The sequence below is a fragment of the Thunnus maccoyii genome, chromosome 18, assembly GCF_910596095.1.
Source record: "Thunnus maccoyii chromosome 18, fThuMac1.1, whole genome shotgun sequence".
Lineage (NCBI taxonomy): Eukaryota > Metazoa > Chordata > Actinopteri > Scombriformes > Scombridae > Thunnus > Thunnus maccoyii.
This window is the reverse complement of record NC_056550.1, coordinates 10,650,156-10,669,485: the sequence shown is the minus strand read 5'-3', so window position 1 is coordinate 10,669,485 and position 19,330 is coordinate 10,650,156. Positions and strand designations below refer to the sequence as shown.

General features: G+C 41.7%; 1 protein-coding gene across 14 annotated transcripts in view; it reads left to right on the top strand.

Annotated features, from left to right (window-relative positions):
* The window catches only part of cacna1ha (calcium channel, voltage-dependent, T type, alpha 1H subunit a), a 166,335-nt gene that overhangs the window by 50,473 nt on the left and 96,532 nt on the right, over positions 1-19,330 (top strand). For 10 of the 14 annotated variants that reach the window (XM_042392593.1, XM_042392589.1, XM_042392585.1 and 7 more), the window contains one exon: positions 1,729-2,195. The exons of 1 other annotated variant lie outside the window; for it this stretch is intronic. In XM_042392593.1, coding sequence (XP_042248527.1) covers positions 1,753-2,195 — 443 coding nt within the window. In that variant the 5' untranslated portion in view covers positions 1,729-1,752. Of the gene's footprint in view, positions 1-27; positions 498-544; positions 676-1,412; positions 1,428-1,728; positions 2,196-19,330 lie in introns of those variants that run through there. 3 more of the 14 variants (XM_042392594.1, XM_042392595.1, XM_042392596.1) reach the window with 3 other exon arrangements.

The following is a 19,330-nucleotide window of genomic DNA, read 5'->3' as shown; positions in this document are numbered from 1 at the left end:
TGTGTGTGTGTGTGTCTGTGTGTGTGTCTCCTGCTGTGCGCTACGTCTCCATAACCGGGCATCACGTCACGTGTCAGGGCTCCCGGGTCCTGGGCCAAGTTTTTCCTTGTCAGATCATCCACGGAGCTTCAGCACAGCAACCCACACAGCCCGAGCCTCCCGCGCGCATCTCCGCTCCACGCTGCGTAACCAACACCTCAGCGAGGATGGACGGATGGATGGATGCATGGATGTGGATAGACGTTCCCGTTTCACCCAAAGCGCAAACCAAGACCACTTCAAGAGATTATTTGATTACTTCCAGTGATTTTTAACGGCTCTCGGATTACCTTTGATCTTTTTTTTTTTTTTAAGCAAAAGAAGTAAGGATATCTTTTTTTGGACAGAGAGGGAAGAAAGAAAGGAAAGCTCCGGGTTGCTGAGAAAGGCTGGGTGCGCTAGAAACACGGAAAGTCACGGATCATGCTTATGGGAACTTCCGATTCCGTCTCGATAAGGTATATTTGAAAAGAATAAAGTTTTTTCTGTTTGTTAGTAACCTACCGTTATGTTTTAATATATATTGAGTCCATGCGTCCACTTTTAATGACAACAAAAGAAAAAAAAACCACAGGTGACCGGCGCTTAATTCCCTCAGGCGGTATTTATTTCCTCTGACACCGTTTGAAAATATATGTAAGTAGTTTTCAACATCTATTCAATGGAGAGCATGTTTAATATTTTGCCTCATTGTCAGACAATCCCTTCAGGAGAGCATACAACTGCCTCAAGCGTCAGATGCGCTTTTCTCATATAACGGCAAACGAGGGACAACAAAGCCCATTAAAAAAAGCCCTTAAAAAGAAAAAAAGTCTGTTAGCTGGATTTTGATGACTAATGTTTTGTTCTCGATGTTATTCTACTTATTATAATAATCAGGATTAGTGTGACATTTGTTTTTTTTCTTTTTCTTTTTTTTTTTTTCTTTTTGCGCATTCCCTGCCCACCAGTGCGTGGTGTGGGCTAAAAACCTCCAGTAGACCAGAGACAGAGCAGTCCATCTGTTCAATCACATAGCAACAGGAAGAGAGAGGGAGACAGAGAGAGAGAGAAAAAATCCCTACTATTCCCACAATATCACAATATGATTCTGTGGCACCCATAATAGTTGATAGTTACCTTAATGCACTGGATAAATGTTGTTTTCCTACCTGTAGGGTGTCACTGAAACAGCAAAGCATTATCTGTCTCAATGGTGATCTTAATTTATCTCCTGTATCATATTAATTAGATTTGTGTGATATTCCCTGTCACTTTTTTGTGTGATCATTTTATTGTCTACTAAAGGAATAGTTCATTTCTAAGTGGAGACAGAGAAAGAGGGACTGTTTGAACTGATAAAGAGCTTTGTGAAATGAATGCTCGTTGAAAGCCTCGAGCGCTGCCAGGTTAGTAAACGGATATTGAAAATCTGTGTCTAGATTGATTGGAAGCAAGTACTGTTACTGCTGAGGGATTGGAGGAGGGAACGGCCTGACTGTTTTTTTGGCTCACTGTGTGATTTTTCTCCAGTTGCTCCTTTGCCTAAGTTGATCTCTGTCTTTCACCGTCTTTCTGTCACTGTTTCTCTGCATCTTTGTCCTCTCCAGCGTCTCTATCTCTGTCGCTCTCGTCACACCGTCTTCCGTCTTTTCTACCCCTCCTTCTCTCCACCTCTCTCTAACCCCTCTCCTTATGACCTCCCTTCAGAGTGGCTCTGCCTGATGCTCTATCATGACTGATGGCGAGGGGAGAGCGCGCTTTCAGTACGCAGAGTGCCCGGAGGGGCAGGAACAGGAGGAGGTGCTGGAGGAGGTGAGGCTCGCTATACCTACGGCCTACCGGAATGATGCCCCGGGCCCTGATGTTGACCCTGGAGGAGGCCGTGATCAGGAAGAAGAGGAGAAGGAGGTGGAGAGGAGAAGGAAGAGCAGTAGAGGAGGAGGTGAAGCTGAATGGAGTCCTGAGGTTCAGGAGCATGTGGAGCAGGAACCGGAGCTGGAAGTGGAAGTTGGACCAACACTGGGAGTTCGCATCACGGCTCCCATCCGCGATCCAGACTGTGTCTCCGAGGAGGAGGAGCAGCAGCCGTACCCAGTCCTGGCCCCCGTGGCCTTCTTCTGCTTAAAGCAAACAACAAGGCCTCGCAACTGGTGTCTTCGCGTCGTCTGTAATCCATATCCTTTCATATGCTGGAAACCTAAGTCTGTCTGACACCTGGTAAGACCAAATATGTCCTCAGTCCTGTAGGTGTGGTCATCGCCAGGCATACATGTGTCCCTTGATTAAGAGGTATGTGATTCATACAACCAAAACACACAGCAAAACATGATGATGTAGCCAGTTGGTGCAAATGATGGCTTCCTAAAAGCTTTACGCATGCCATGGGAATGCATCAACTTGTCTGTGAATGTTTCTATGAGACTAAACAAGCACCAGTGTGGGGCTCCACCCTGGTGAAATCTGACAGGTCATTTGTCCAACTACTGGGGTTGAATTTCCCCACACTATCATCATTTTACACACAAGTGCCATGTGTACATGTATGAATAACTGGTCAGGGTCCAGTTGCCATGAGTGCATCTTCATTGGGAGAATAGTAGATGTTTCTTCTACTGAATTTCTGTTCTGCACTGGTTTGAGATTAGAGTGGTTTGTTGTTTTAATCCTTCCCCAATGGAAGCAATCTGGTTTGTGTTCTGCCGTATATGGCTAAAAGATAATTTGGTCACTGGTATGGCTGAGTTTAAGAAGCAGTGTGGCCTTTAACGGGGGTTGATTGAACCAAAGTTTGCTTTGCTTGTGCAAATTTGACCACTGAAGTGTTTTTCTACTGCGTTTTTTGGCAACCTCCACTAATGGACAAGTTTCCTAAGTGTTCATTGCCTGTAGGCGCATAAATAAATGTATAAGTCTGGCAAATGTATGCATTGAGGCATCATCAGTAGAAGAGCAAAGTGAGAGACCAGCCTGTAGGGAATCCCAACACTGACTGGCTTTCACATTATTGCATCATGCTCTTTTCTGGTCACCTATGAAAACATCTTTCCACTGATTGTGCATCTGATTTGTCTCGGCTTGCCTTCGTTCTAATGTCGGTACACTAGATCTTGGTGTATCTTGGGTGCACAGGTGTATATTTGAAGCACTGGAGCTGTGTTTTTTTTGGTGTTTTTTTGGATCAAATACTTCCCCCGTACGTCTGAAGATGCACATCATGAATCAGTTGTGACTGTACAAGTTAAATATACACTTGCCTCTTAAGTTTTTCTCTTAGGTCACAGTATCCCTCTGCAAACATTGTCTGGCAGCCATTTTGTGCTAAAATTCATTCATTTGAATTTAACGTCAGGAAGCCATACAGTCCAAGTGAAATCAGTTTGTAGCTGCTCATGTCTGTTTTAGTATCCATTATTACCCCTCAAGTGAACATCCTGCCTGGATAATTTTCATCTGTGGGATGTTTGAGCACACTGGAGCAGAGACAAAAAAAGAACATAATGTGCATTCATTCCAAGCACTATGAGAAAAAAAAAACAACTTGAAGATGAACCACTGCAAATTATTTTCCTTCCTGATGTGATTAAGTGGGTGGTGGTGTAAAAACAAAATCAGGACCTGAGTCATATTCATTTGCATTTACATTTCTGTGTTCCTTGAATCTAATCTTCAAGGTACTGATATCATAAAACATGAAATGAAATTATAAAATAATTATTCTTTCTTTATTTTGTGACGGTACCGCATGATCTTTTAATATATTGTGTGTGTGTGTGTGTGTGTGTGTGTGTGTGTGTATGGTTGGTGGTTTGTCTGAATGGGTCACTGCACGACAGCTGACCTTCCTTTGGCGACCTTCCTTCCAGCCAGGGTTGGGCATGGGTCGGAGGCTGCTCGGCTTTCCTTATGATGGGAAATGATAGTGACATTTAAACGTCATTTAAGCGTGTTTGTGAAAAGAGAGCTTGAGAGACAGAAAACAAGAATGAAAGAAGAAGAGAGCGAAAGGGAGAGACAACCAAATGGAAAGCAAACAAGAGAGAAAGAGAGTGGAGTGCATGGACAGAAAGACTTATTTGGTAATTATTTTATGTAATTGTCTGGTTTAGCAGTGACGTGTACTAGTGGAAGTACACAGTTTTTGTTGTTAGTGTGCAGTCCCCTTTGATATGTTGGGTCTAGGGGTGTAACGGTTCTCAAACCATGACACAAATGTCCATGGTCTCAAGACACAGATCCGTCCCCCCTCCCCCAACCTACACCAACTCGATGCCACCGCTGCAGCCTGTTGCAGCCTCATTACGTTACTAATATAACAAAACTCGCACATGGTGATAGTCAAATGACTCGTTTCACAATCAGAATTTCATCCAATCAGTCCGACAACATTTGGAAAGTCTAAAAGCCACATGATTAAATTATTTTATCCCCATTCAAATTAGCAGAGGGTTAACTGGTACTTAGCTGGCTTGACCGGCAGAAGTCTCGGATGTGGATTACTATAATTTCCAGTAATGAAGTAACAAAAAATCAACAGTAAATGGAAGCAGATCAGAAAACAAGGAGGCTTTGTACTAAAATATGAGCAAATGTACTTATCAAACAGAGGGAATTAGAAATAAATGATATCTAATATAAGCCTGCTTCTAATAAAGGCTTGGTACCCTCTGCAGCTGCGGTAAATAAAAGCCCCGACCACTATTGGAGAAAATACGGTGTTTATATAGTTAATACGTAGACTGTTCTTCAGAGAAGTGTTTTTTATTTATTTATTTTTGTTTTCTTAGTTAATTTATGTGAAGTTAATTTATAAAGTTAATATACCTTCATAGTGTTCTTGATATTCCAAATTGAAGTTGATTTAACAAAACCCAGAATTTTTTTCCCTGTTTTTTTCTCTTATCCCCCTCCCCCAACCCCACCCACCCACCCCAAAAAAAAATCAAAGACTGAATTGAAGCGTGGATTTGGAGAATTAATACACTCCTAGTTGGGTCATATACTAAATGGTGATCACATGTTGTATATGTGTGCATAACTGACCTGACACAGTATTGGGAAGGTTGGGGTAGATCAGAGACTACATTAAGAATTCCTTGTTGATAGTTGTGGCTCGGAAAACAGGGAAGTTCCCTTCCATCATCAATGTCCCAGGACAGCTTTACCATAAAGCAAATCCCATGTCAGTCCCATGTTTATCCCGTTTTAGACTTTGAGACGTGGACTTGGACATTCATGTGAACCATCATCTACTTCATCAAGTGTCAGTAATATAAAGCATCCCTGCCATCTCTAAGGTTTCTGTGCTTTAGCTATCATCGGACTCTGACCTCGCTGGAGGGAGAATTGCCAACAGAGAATTCCCCTTTGGGGATTAATATCACAGTGTTATATCCATACTGCTCGCTGTCGGCGCTAAATAACCCTGCCATAAAAACGAAAGGCATGTTGTGCTCTTTTACAGAACAGGGGTATACTTGGTGAAATTAAGACATTACATAATTGATGAAGACTGCCCCTGTAGTATGAGCGGTTGTATCTAAAATTGGTTAGAAAATCATTTTTGGGGGATTGAATTGGCAGACCTGTGCAGCAATTTGGAAATCATACAAAAGCACATCATGTTGGCTGTTTTTAAATGAATTCAGCATAAATTGGCAGGGCTTCCATCCAAGCGTTTGGTTGGGTACGGATGCCATTTCTTCTTATGCTGGTGTTTAATAAAAGAAAGGTGTATTGAGATATTTCAATGTTGCGTGCGTGTATATGCATGCAAATTAAGTCACATCAATAGACAACACAGGAATTTCATTTGAGATAAGAACAAATTAGAGCAAGCAAAGGAGGTAGACAGGAGAGAGGGAAAATTTTAAAAGCAACAATTATTCAGTTAGACATATAGACATAAACACATGGCTTGGCCTGCTGTTTGACAGATGTTACATTACAGTATGTCTGTTTTGTTTAATTGCAAAGCGTGTTGCACGCTGCAGCGTCTGCAGATGTAGCCTACTACTATGAAACAGATGCCTTTATGGTCAGTGCATGTTCTTTTTCTCCTGCTTGTGTCCTGATCACATTTCGGATTTCCAGCTGATTGCTGATGATATGTGTTGTTGTTTGGCGACAGTGAGGACTGTTTGTACCAAGAGAGCTAATGAATGAGACACACACTGTTACATGCCTAGCATTGCATTCTGACTGCTTGTTTAAGACTGGAACCAGGTTATATCCTAAGAGTTGATCTGACTGGACAGCTCTCTGTGTTTTATTCCTTATTGTGTGTGAGTATGTGGGTATGTGTGTGTGTGTGTGTGTGTGGACAGGATCCACTGGGTAAGCAGTGCAGAGTTGGTGGTCCACAGTGGGCTATGTAAATATTATTTGCAGCATAAATGTTCTGCCACTCAACCACACGAAAGCATGCACACATTGGTTAAATTCAGAGTCTGGAGAGGACAAGAAACAAAGAGATAAAGAGAGTAAACTAAATTTCAGGGAAAACATATCTTTTTTTAAAGCCATACCTTTTGCCAGAGGTCGAACAAACCGACACTATTGCGAACACTATTGCACGATTAAAAATCCAGATTCATACAATAAAAACAGGTCAATAGCTGCTCACAATTAACATAACAGCATTTCAGCACAACAGCAATTCTCATTCGTCATGTTTATGATGCTCATCATCGATGATTGACTGACCTGCTCTTTTGTCTTGTACATTAACGTGTGAGGATATCCAGAAAAATGCACGTCTTTGCTCAAGCTGCAATCACAGCAGTTAACTGATTTTTAATACGATATTCACTCGTCCACCATACAGTGTGGCTTTACATTGACCAACTTAAAATATCTTCAATCTTCTAAACAAGAAAGTCTTACACAGGGTCCAAGTTGAGGTACTCTGCTATTGATGTTTTCAACTTGCTCTGAAATTGAAGATTTGATTGTCAACTACTGAAAAACAATTTATTTTCTTGGGAGATTTCATTGTTTGTCTCTCAGGTTTGATTTATGCTTCATTATCAAATCATTTAATAAACCACAAAGTAGTGGAATAGGGCTGTTTTTCAAAAGGCTCCTTGTCTCAGCTGTCCGTAACCTGGACAAACTTTTGAGATGACTGCATCAGATTATCAGTAAATTTCATGTCTACTAAAGTCTTGAGCTAAAAAAAAAATCTCCAGTAATCAAATAGTTTATTTACAATTTTGAAAATCAATGATTTGTTTAATTTATCTTGCAGGGAAAAATGATGAAAAATGGTTGGTTCCAGCCTCTCAAATGTGAAGCTTATATGACAGTAACTGTTGTTCGCCAAAACAGGACATCATGTACTATAGGGCTCTAGAAAGTTCACCACTTCACCATTTCACTGCAATGAATTGATTAATAGACATGTATTGTATGTGAGTATTGAGTAGATTAATAAATAATGGAAATAATTGTTAGTTTACTACTTGCATGAATGGGAAACAAGGGTTGGATGTAAAACTGAAAACCTCTGGAAGGTTTGAAGTACATTTGGCAATTTATAGTCCACAGGCTGAAACATGCAAAACCAGCGGTGTGTGGTCCTCAAAGAATATTGTAGGAAGGAATGTGTCCAGTAGATAATACAGTGTAATCAGTTATACCTGACTAGACTTTTCCAGTGCAAAATATCTCCTGTGACACTGTCACAAGACTGAATGTTTAGGAGTCGCTGGTTGTGATAGAATAACAAGCTGAATCAGACTGATTAGATCAGAATCGAGGGCCAGACAAGGTTAATCCATTACAGATGAGTGGATTCATCATGCTATCTGTCTCCATTAGTCATACTCTAAACATGTTGAGAGGGCCTCTTGCACTTCCTCCATAAATGAATACAGATGAGGCTACACGAAGAAGCATTTGGCGGGTTGGACTATCAATCGGTTTTATAATATCAGAACCAGATTTAAAGCTGTGTCAGGCAGGGGGAAAACTGATCCAAGTTAAAATCTCCAGCTTGAAGAATCTCGTTAAAATGTAGCTCGGATAAGTGTCGACTTGAGGATGATAAGAGGCCTCAGTGTTTGCTGAGGGGCGTCTGTTACAACCTACAGCAGTGATAAAATGACCCCTAATCAGCTCCATCTTCAGGAGCAAGAAGTTTGAGTTGTCACCTTTCGCTCCAGCTGCGATGTTATTTCAAGGGTTTTGTTCTTTTTGTCTGTAGTGCGTGTGTGTGTGAGTGTGTGTGTGTGAGTGTGTGTGTTTGGGTTTTTGTCTTAAAATGACTTCATCTCTGCAGTGTGAGGGATAAAGAGAGTCAGCCTCGATGTCAGCAGGTTGTCTTTCTCTTACTGCCACTCAGACAGACATCCTCAGGTGTGTGTGTGTGCATCTCTCCCTCTCCACCGGTCTATTTGTACTGAGCAGTGTGTGTGTGTGTGTGTGTGTGTGCTCGGTGACTCATTATATTTGGCCTGTGCTCATGATAACAGCAGATTGGGGGTCATAAGGTGTGTATCACTGCAGAGACAGAGGGATCCTGTCTCTCTGACGTATGAAGTCCTGGCACACTTTGCACAGGTCTCACAACGTGCGCGCTTGTGTGTTTCTCTGTAGATGTATGCGAGCGTGTGTCGTGGGATCTCTGCATTGTCTTGTATAGCGGACAAGGACCATACATCAGTTAGAAAGTCAGTTGAAGAAAAACGGATAAGTGCTCTAAAAGAATGCATGCAAATATTACAAAAAGATAAATACAACTGTCACAAAATAAGTAATGAGAATACATTCTTTCAGTACAATGTTACAGCCGTGCATAAATACCACATACCTACAATCATAGAGGAACAAAGCATTCAGCATAAATACTCTCTGTGCCTGCTGAAGATCATGAACATTGTCAACTCTCCATGCTAGCCAACATGGTCACAACAGTGCATTCTTCTAGTTAACAGATTTATGCGAGAGAATAAATCAGCTTGGCTCCAAAACGTGAAAGTATCAACACGTTCACTTTACACTCGTTTACCCCAAAAAACCCCAGAAAGTAGCAGAAGTGCAGCACAGACAGTCTAGTTCGTAAAATCAAATAAAGGGCTAAACTTCCTGCTCAGACAGAACATTCCTCTTTTATAGGAAAGAATTGTAACACGTAGCTTTCAAAGGATTTTACAGGTATTTATAATAATGGTCATAATTTAGTGCAACAGTTGCACAGATTATCGAAAACCATCAAGAGAAAGTTGGCGTTGAATGCTTGCTCGGTCATACTGTTATGAGAAAACATTTAACATTTAAAAAAGTTTGACCAATATGATTAAGTTATCCAAATAAAGTGTAGCTTTGGAATCAGTATCAAAACTCAGGAATCATATCGGCATTATTGCTATAAAATGTCAAATGATACCCGGCCCTACATCGATTATTATCGTTGTTCAAAAATCCATTATGAAGCCAAACCTAATAAGTAAAACAAAACTGTTTGTCGGCCCTCAGGGTGTTTGTTAATGTCTTATGTGTGTGTGTACAAGCCAACTTGTGTGGTTTTGGGTTGGCTGTGTGTGTGTGTGAGAGAGAGAGAGAGAGAGAGAGAGAGAGAGAGAGAAGAGAGTGCATGTGTAAACAGGGTGTTAAAGTGTGTGTGTGTTGTGGGATTACTTCCAGTACAGTAGGATCTTTGTTTATCCCCAGGCTCACTGTTTATAGGCAGCTTCGCAAAATGATCTGGAACTAATAGCACGGACTTTCATGTGTGTAAACGCAGGGTGTGTGTGTGTATGTGTGTGTGTGTGTGTGTGTGCAATGCAGGAGTTTGTACGTGTGTATATTCAACTGTATGCGTGTGTTGGTGTACATTCACACACGCTGGGTGTTCAGGCAGTGACCCTCTCCTGCCCCGGGCGCTGAGCATCTGACTCCACAAAGCGCTCCAGAGAAATGGAGTGTGTGTGTGTGTGTGTGTGTGTGTGTGTGTGTGTTTATGTCACAATTTAAGTGTGTTTGTGCTGCCGGCCAGATGATAGCTTGAGTCTATGAAATTATGGATGTCATCAGGGTTATGGGCAGAAACGCTGTGATCGGACCGCCATGGTTAGGGTTAGGTTACGTTACTGTTCATTCATTTAGAAAAGGTTTTGGTCCAGATGGACTTATAAGTGGTAGGCAAAAAAGGGTAAAATGTGGGAGGGGGAATGGTTTCTGCCCGTAACTACAGCTGGGTGCAGAGGAAAGCAGTGTGTCAATGTCAACTTGTTTCACAGAGCTTTGTGCCAGCCAACCATGTTTTGTTTCATGCATGAATCTGTTGTGTTAAAGGTTAAAGATCAATCTGAGTAAATCTGGTGGCTGCTGCTGTTCAGGGTCAGAGGGTTAATCTGTTAAAGAGTGGACTATGGAGTTCTTAAACATCCCTCTGCTGTCTAAAAGCAGCAGAACAGGTCTGTGATTTTTATTGGTGTTCAAAGATGTTGTAAGAAATCTGCTTAACATACACATTTTGTTTTATTCTTAGCCATTTTTCTTCCTTTTTTCTCACAATTCTGAAGGTCCAGTTCCCTATGCATTACAGCCGTTGTCACTGCTAACTGTGCAGTTGGCCCGGGGAGAGCTGTAGACCGATGTGTGCCACCTCTGTCACACTCTCTGTACTGCCAGACGCTTCTTTTCACCCGACAGATGAGCTTCACCGGGAGGGCCAGTGTCCTGATACTATCAGACAATCCAAGCAAAGGTGGTTGGCCATTTCACCGCTGTATTACAGCTTGTATCCAGCATTTCTAACCACAAATTTCAAACAGAAAAGCAGTAAAACCCCTTTGTCAAATAAATGCACAATATTCTATATAGTTCCTGCCTGTAGATATAAAGAAAGTAACTGCAGTTTCTCAGTTCTGTTTGCCCAGTATGTCTTTTAAGTCAGAGAGCTGTCAGTCACGTCCCCCGTAGTGGCAGCGCCTCACTGATTGGCCCTTTGCTACTGTGAGGAGGGATTTTCGGCAGCTGTTGCCATGGCTACGCATCGTGTTGATGATGGTCGAGAAGTGTATTCTGTGTTTTCACAGATCAACCAACCATCCAAAACCTGCTCTGTCACTCTAATCGAGGAAATCCACAGAGAAAAAATGAGAGGCAGTTTCTCTTTAACAAAACTTCCATTAGACAAGGAATATTGATGGGAAATGACTGTGTGTGTGTGTGAGCAGAGGACAAGGGTGAAGAGACTGATACTTTAGGAAAGAGGAGAGAGAAATGACACTCAATTTTAAAAAAAAGTTAATAAATGAGGGAAAGAGGAAGCAAATGAAGTCCAAAAGTCTGGGATAGAAAACAGACGAGGGAGGTGAAAGAGAGAGGACAGGAAGTAGAAGAGGGAGTTGTTGGAAAAAGGTGGGAGTTAAAAGTCAAAGACGAGAACAGGGAGAAAAGAGGAGAATGAAGAGGTGATGGAGGAGGAGAGTTGCATATGAAATCTATCCAAAACGGTGCTCTTGTTTGACAATCGGACACAGCCAATCACAAGTGTGAGCGATGAGCACGCGAGTCTCCGCTCTCCGTCGTTCTCATGCTTTTTTTTTTATCGTCTTTCTCTGCTAGTTGATGGTTGCTGCAGTGAAGATGCAGCGGGTTTCTCTTCCTCAAGACACAACTACTCTATCAACCCCTCCTCCCCCTCCCTCCTCTCTCTCTCTCTCTCTCTCTCTCTCTCTCTCTCTCTCTCTCTCTCTCTCTCTCTCTCTCTAAAAAAGCTGCAGCTGAATAACGTGCTCTTTCTTTGTTTCTTTCTCTTCTTCCTCTCATGTCTTTGTCTGTTCTCGCTGCTAAAACATGTCTGCAAATGCACCAAAGCACTTCTTCAGATTTTTCCTTTTCTTCTATTTTAGTGTTTTTTTATGTCGCTCTATTGGAGGCAGGAATCAGTAATGCATGTTTTTTTTTCTTTCTTCAGTGTACTACAGTATAAAATATGCATTTGCATGCACACACACACACACACTCATGCCAGGCAAAGGTTTCTCAGAGCAAACCAAGTGAAAAACTGCAAGATCTTTTTTGATAATGAGACCACTTGAAATGAAATAAACTGTCAGGGTGTTTCAGCGTTTGACACGGACTGACTCGCAGGTTGTATTGATTTATAGGCATGAGGTGTGCGTCGGTGCGTGATGTCCTGGTGGTCAAATTGGGTTGAGCTGGAGGGGAACAGAGTTCACTAAAAGTGGATTTATTCAGGCTGATGGTTATGAAAGACAGAGAGTCAGCAGGTATAATTGAAAAACTGAGCAACCGCAGATTCTGCAGAGATGCACTATGAAGGACCGCTGTCCCTCATAGTGCATCTCAAAAACAACACACTCACTCACACGCACAAAGTACGATCCCCAAGGCACGAGAAGTAACCTGAAAAGGCGATAATGTGTTTCTTTTTTCGGAGGAGGAGCCAGCGAGGTCAGCACATGGCTCCCCCGGGGACGATGCATCATGCCGGGGTTAGGATCATCAGCGGACCGTCACAGGAGGCTGGAGCTCCTTCTCTTCATCCCGTTTTTTTTTTGTATTTAGTATTTGGGGTGCTTAGTATTCAGATATGTTTTTAGGTCATATTGCCTTGTTGCGTTTGCTGTTAAGTAGCTGCACTACTGTTCCTAATGAGCTTTTTGTGTGTGTGTGTGTGTGTGTGTTTGTGCCGTGCAGTACGTGTGTGTCTGTGTGTTCCCGCTGTTCTGAGCCGTTTCCCCACAGTCAAGCTCCACATGAATAACACAGCAGCCCTCGCCTTGCTGCTGATCACATTACTGTCTGAAAGATGGTTGGAATGACAGAAACACACACACACACACACAGAAAGAGAGAGAGACACACTATATGTAATGGCCTACTTTATATGGACAGCTTTTCATTTCACACAACAATGTTCTGGAGGCAACAAGAATTGCCCACACCGTTTATTGCACAAACATGGGCATGCACCTTTTTTTTTTTTTTTTTTTTTTTTTTTTTTCAGAAACACTCTTTTACAGATTTCCTCTTTGGTACCAACTCTGATGATCAAACCAGCTTATAAATGAGGGCCTGTGTGGGAGTGCATGCATGGGTGCACATCTGTGTGTGTGTGTGTGTGTGTGTGTGTGTGTGTGGTAGTATGAAAGAGTAATGCAGAGATGGATGAATAAATAAAAGATCTGGGAAACCCATCAGCATCTAGCACTAGGTTGTCATGGCAATGCGGACAGCACAGCACAGTATGTGTGTGTGTGTATGTGTGTGTGTGTGTGTGTGAGAGAGAGAGAGAGAGAGATGGAGATCATATCACTGCAATGTTTTATCATGTATATATAACTTTGTTTCAGCCCTGTAACACTAACAAAGAACAGCTATTTCTCTCTCAGCCTTCATCTCTGCTGCACATCAAAACAAAGAATATCAAATAATAGTTTTGCACTTAAAGTATGAAGACATATATTGACTGAAGTGTGTTTTTTTGACATTTTAGGGGTTAACATTTGTATATTTGAGGCACTTTTTATCCTCTGATTCCTCTTTGAAGCACATCTTTTTTTTTGCAATTGAAAGTAAAAGGTAGAAGTGTTTTAAGGGTTCTTCCTGTGTCGAATGTTTGGCCGCACACTTATCGGTGCCCATCTTTGTGTATGTGTGTGTGTTGTGTGTGTGTAAGTATAAGAGATGCTTTTACAGCGGTGGAGTATAATGGATATACAGTAGCCTGATACTTAACTGCATCTCCTTAGAGACCTGAAAACTGCAGCCTCTCTGCTTCTCCTCTTCTCTCCGCTGTGCAGCACGTGTCTCTGCTTTGTCTACAAAGTGGGCCTGTATGTACAGGACTGTGTGTGTGTGATTGAGAGAGAGAGGCAGTGCACATAAGTGTGTAGATAAGTGTGGTGTGAAGAATAAGAGTTCCAGAAACCTAGTTTTACGGCAGAGAGGTGATTGAAGGTTGACGGTGAAGAAAAGTGCCAGGTGAATTTAAAGTGCATGTGCACAGTTTAATGAAAGAAAGTTCAAATGGCTCAGATATATGTTGTGATTCAAGTGTGTGTATGTGTGTGTGTGTGTGTGTGTGTGTGTGTGTGTGTGTGAGAGAGAGAGAGAGTGGGCCAGAGAGGAAGAGAGAGAAGTCTAGGACAGTGGGATTCTCTCAGCGAAGAGGCTCTTACTAGAAACTCTACCTGGTTACTAGGCAACAGAATATCACTCCTGCACATTGGAGCATTGGGGAGGGGGGTGTCGATCTACTGTGGTATCGTGTGTGTGTGTGTGTGTGTGTGTTTGTAGGTGTCTATGTGTGTCCATGTTTGAGTGCTGAGTCAATAACTATATTATTTATAAGTATTTTATAGAAAGAGTGTGAGACAGATGGAGGGGGAGGGGAAATAAAAGGCAAGCTCAGCGCGTGTGCGAGTCTCAGATGTGGCATTGATATAGGGCTCTACGTGCGGGTGTGTTTTACTTGCACAGCGAACATTTAGAGGGATACCGGAGCAGCTTTGACGCTAGCTAAAAAAACATCAACAATATATTTATTATATGGAAGAGAGGGGCTGTTGTATCCGCGCAGCGCTCCAAAAGCTTTTGACTGATTGAGGCTGCACTCACTCACTTTGAAGTAGTCGCTGTTGGTGATAGTAGCGGAGTGATGCAGCACCCAGTCGACTATATAAAACAAAGGAAATGAGAAAGGTAGTGTGAAAAATGAGACAGGCTGAGTTTACTCAGCCTCCATGCTTAAAGGCAGAATGAGTAGGATTTGTCAGTTGCGGTTTGTAAACACAACATTCAAAGTTGGCCCCTCCTCCCCGGGCTCCACCGCCCAGTAATGTCCCGAACACAGCAAAAAAATAAGAAAATACAGTGAGAGGGCAGGGTCTCTGCAGATACAGACACTGCCGCACACTTCTAGTGGGGTCATAACTGATGATGAAGAGAGGTTGTTTTTGTAGTCTATACATTGTTTTTAGGAAAAGTCCTACTCATTCTGCCTTTAAACTCTGAATTGCCGCTTGTATCTGATTTTTTTTTGGGCGACTTCACATCTGTTGGAGGAGATCACCCACACCAAACTGAACCAACAGTGAATGCACAAAGAGACAAGACATCTGTTTGTTTTTGTCGCTCGACTGAATTCAGGCATCTGACCAAATGCAAGTCACGTTTTGCAATTTTTGTCTCTCTTACTCAGTATTGTTAAATTGTCTAAGAATCTCAGAGGAACATCTAAATTAGGACACTTTGCAGCTGCAGTGTGAACAGATTGACCTGAGCAGAAAGAGGTTATGAGGGTATTAAAATGTGTCACTTTATAATATTTCCTTCAGTCACAGCTTCAGTAAAGTAATTACAGCTCACCACCACCAGTGTCAAAGTTCACCACACAGACTCACATTTATACTATTGCAAACTTCAGTGTCATAAAAATGTATCGGTTTTTAGTGGGGAACACAAGTATGATATGATTTTTAAAAATGTATTTCCTTGCTAGATATTTGGTCAAAATGTAACTAGTTCCAGCTTGACAAATGTTGATATAGATAGATATATAGATATAGATGTAGATATTATATTTTTTTCAGTTATTCTGGCATAGTTGTAATCTTTATCCTAACTACTGTGATTTATTTTAAACTGATGTCATTCAGATATTTAGTGTCTGGTGTTACCAGATGATGCAAGTAGCAGTGATCTACTTGGTGTCCACTTTTGTGCAGATGTTGTTTACAGTGGGTTTAAGTGTTGGTGTGGGTTTTTGTGTCGGTTTCAATTTCAGAATTGGTGCAAAAAATGTTTCAGACTTAGACTTTCGATTTTAGTAGTTTCATTTCAATATTAACGCACATGGATGTATTTAAAGTTTCACATTTGTCATTGAAGCACTGATGGGAAAAGGGTCTGAGTTTAACTCGAAGGTAGTTGTGTGAAAGTGGGATCTGTCATAAACCAGCAACGACAGTTTGATTAATCTAAAAACCAATGAACTGTCTTTGTAAATGATCCATTGTTCTCTGGATCGAACTTGGCATTGTTTGCCTCAACTCACAGAGGCTACACACACACACGCACACGCACACACACACACACATAGGCAGTGGGTCAATGCAGATGGATTAATCTTCTTCAGACAGCATTTCTTATTTGCTGGTACGTGTGTGTGTGTGTGTGTGTGTGTGTGTGTGTGTGTGTGTGTGTGTGTGTGTGGCAGACTGCCGTTTAATGTCCATTAGGCTGTAATGAAGGAATGCAGCTCTCACTGGCCCCCTGTCTGCTTTCTAATGGACCTCTATTATCACAGTTCAAACACACGTGGATACTGCACCACACACACTGCATTTTCCTCTCTCTCTCTCACACACACACACACACACATGCACACACATGCACACACAGACACACTGCCTCTGTGCGAGATGAAAGGGTGTCGTTAAGCAGCTGACCCAGCTGAAGTGCGGGAGGCCTGGGGTGTGTTAAACAGCCTGATTTTAGCTGAAGTGGCTATATAATGGTGCTGTTATATACTTGTCTGGAGAAGAGGGAGCCATACGTCACAGAACAAAACACTGTTATAACGAATATGGAGCCAACATTCAGCCAAGACCTCACAATGCCATGTAGTTGTCAAAGCTATTCTGCCAACGAGTGGAGAAACAACACAGCAACAAAAGCATTGAAGTTTAATCCTAAAATCTTGTTAAACATCTGTGTTTATGTTTAAATGTAATGATGTAGAGGTAAATATAATTGTGGGCTAACTTGTACGTCTGACTTATCATAAAGCTAACAGACATAAGCCTTAAAGGGGCCATATTAAACCCCTTTTTTGAAGCTATCAAGCGAAGTTTCGGGAGCAGGACCACACCTCAACTACGCTACTTCCAGCTATACCACCTAACCCTCTCCTCTTCTTCCGCTCTCGTATTCTGCGCCCCTCCCCCCCACCCTATTTCTCTCTTCCTGCTGTTGCGCGGATGCTACGGCGGATTCCCCATAACCTTCCCCACAACACAGCCAGCAACCAGAAGAACTATGCACATCAATTGTTTTCCTCAATAAGTCATCCAAACGTATTTTGTTGATGGTGTGGTCCTTGCTAGTGAACCACAAGTTAACACAGTTCCCCGGGGTCTTAATAAAATATATCTGACTTTAGTCAAAATACCATAAGGATCAAGCACCACTGCAGCCTTCTCATTCTGTCTAAACAGCCTTGTTCAGAACAGCTGGTTTGAGTGTAAATAAACTTGATTTAATTGCAATAAACAGATCAAATGGATGCAGAAATAACTACATCATGATGTCGATTTGTAAAAAGTCTGAATTCATGCTTTGTCAGATCTGTCCGCAAGACGACAAGCGAACAGCTTTTAAAATGCTTGTTTTCTGAAGGGAGTTCAGATCGATTAGAGCTATGCTAACATTGTAGCTGCTCCATCCATACTCAAAATCACATTATCTAAAAGCGTAAATATGGCAGCAACGTTATTGTTAACACGCATAGATATCTACATACTGAGTAACTTTAAAATTATATAAACTCACCAGCATTTATTATTGATGCCAGCAGCTGAGGTGGTGTGTGACTCCGGTGTTAGCTTCAGCTAGGTTGAGAAGCGAGATTGAACATAAATCAGCTATGTCAGAGGCTCTGTCCCCCGGTCCAGACCCGCAATATGTGCAAATTTTTCACCCTTAGCTAAGAGTAGGTTAGCTTTGCCCCATGTGATGTCAGAAGGGGCATCCAGTCTGAATGGCTTGTTGAATCACAAGAGTACAGAGCAAGCCAGCCCACACCAAACTGACTGTTCGATGTGCTTTCTAACACACAAACTGTGTAAAAAGACCAGAGACCCAAATACATACACACAAGTAGGGCTGCAGTCAACCAAAGAAAATCTTGGTCGGCAATCGTACATCTTCGACTAATCGATTAGTTGCACAGCTAATTTGTTAGTCTGTCCCTCCCGCTGCAGGAGATAATGGATTACTCTTGGAAAGCTATTGATGTAGCACTTTTCTCCTTATGAAAATAACACAGAGATTATTCGACCAATGAGAATTTAGTCGGACAAGAGCATATCGACCAACCAATCGACCAGTCGACCAGCAGACTACAGCCCTACACACAAGCACTGAAAAAGTGAGCTTTTCATGATATGGCCCCCTTAAGCATCAACAACAAAGCTTCAAGCACAGAATATGAAACAAGTAAGAAAAAATATGTTATGACTTGATTTGTTGAAATCACACTTATGATGATATATGCTTTGGATTGTCATCTTAATTTTTTTTCTGACTATGTAGAAGAAAGCCACTTAAGTTCTATTCTTGCAAACAGAAACATGGTGGAGTGTAGGGTTTGCACCCCTCTTCATCTCTGCAAGAATTTACATACAGAGTCATGTTTACACAATTTTGCTGCAGAATACTTATTAATATAATTGTTACACTCAACAACACTTGAATTGTGTAGAGGAGAATGGAGAGGAGAATTCTAAAGGAGACATGGTTTTAGCAATCGCTTGCATCAAATTCTGTGGAGAAATATTAAAGTCACACTTGAGAGGATTCTTGACAACACATCACTTCAAGCATAATGCTCAAAATCTGTTCAGATTTAGTTTACCAATGACCTAAACATGCCTGTGTGGAAATTGAGAATAAGACTTTTTGTCTGCCTCTGCACTCTGTACATCTATATATTATGTACTACACAGCTCATGTAGCAGTGTAATCACTTTTGCATTCACCTGCTACCTACAGTATTTCTCTGTTCTGTGATAAATGAGCAGGTCAGAGGTTACTGACAAAGAACTGGGGAACAGCATCAGCAATAAAGCGCTGTTGCAAGCCTATGGGAAATGAAGCTGTCAAACATAAAACCGCCATGTTCTGTAATATATTTCAGTACTTTTTACTTTGCTCACCCATACAGCTCTCTGTCTGCTGCTGGTATGACCCAATTCCCAGCTGCGGATCAACAAAGTTAAGCTTACTGTATCATTTATAACTTTAGTGAGGTTTAAAATCAGTCACATTCAAGAGCTAAATATCAAGAACAGATTTTGCTGTGAACTCTTCTTTTAAATATGCCACAGTACGCTCGCTGATGTGCGTGAAAAGTGAGAGAAATCCCACTACAAGTGGATTTAGTGTTGGAGACATGACTAAACAGGCAGACAAAAACACACTGACATTGAATTAGTGCAGCGGAAAGAGAGTGGCAAAGCACCCCATGTATTCATACCGGGCTGAAACCCAATCTCATCCGGTCGTCAGGTCAGGTTGTCAAATACAGACGCTTTGTCACGCCCCTCTGGCATCT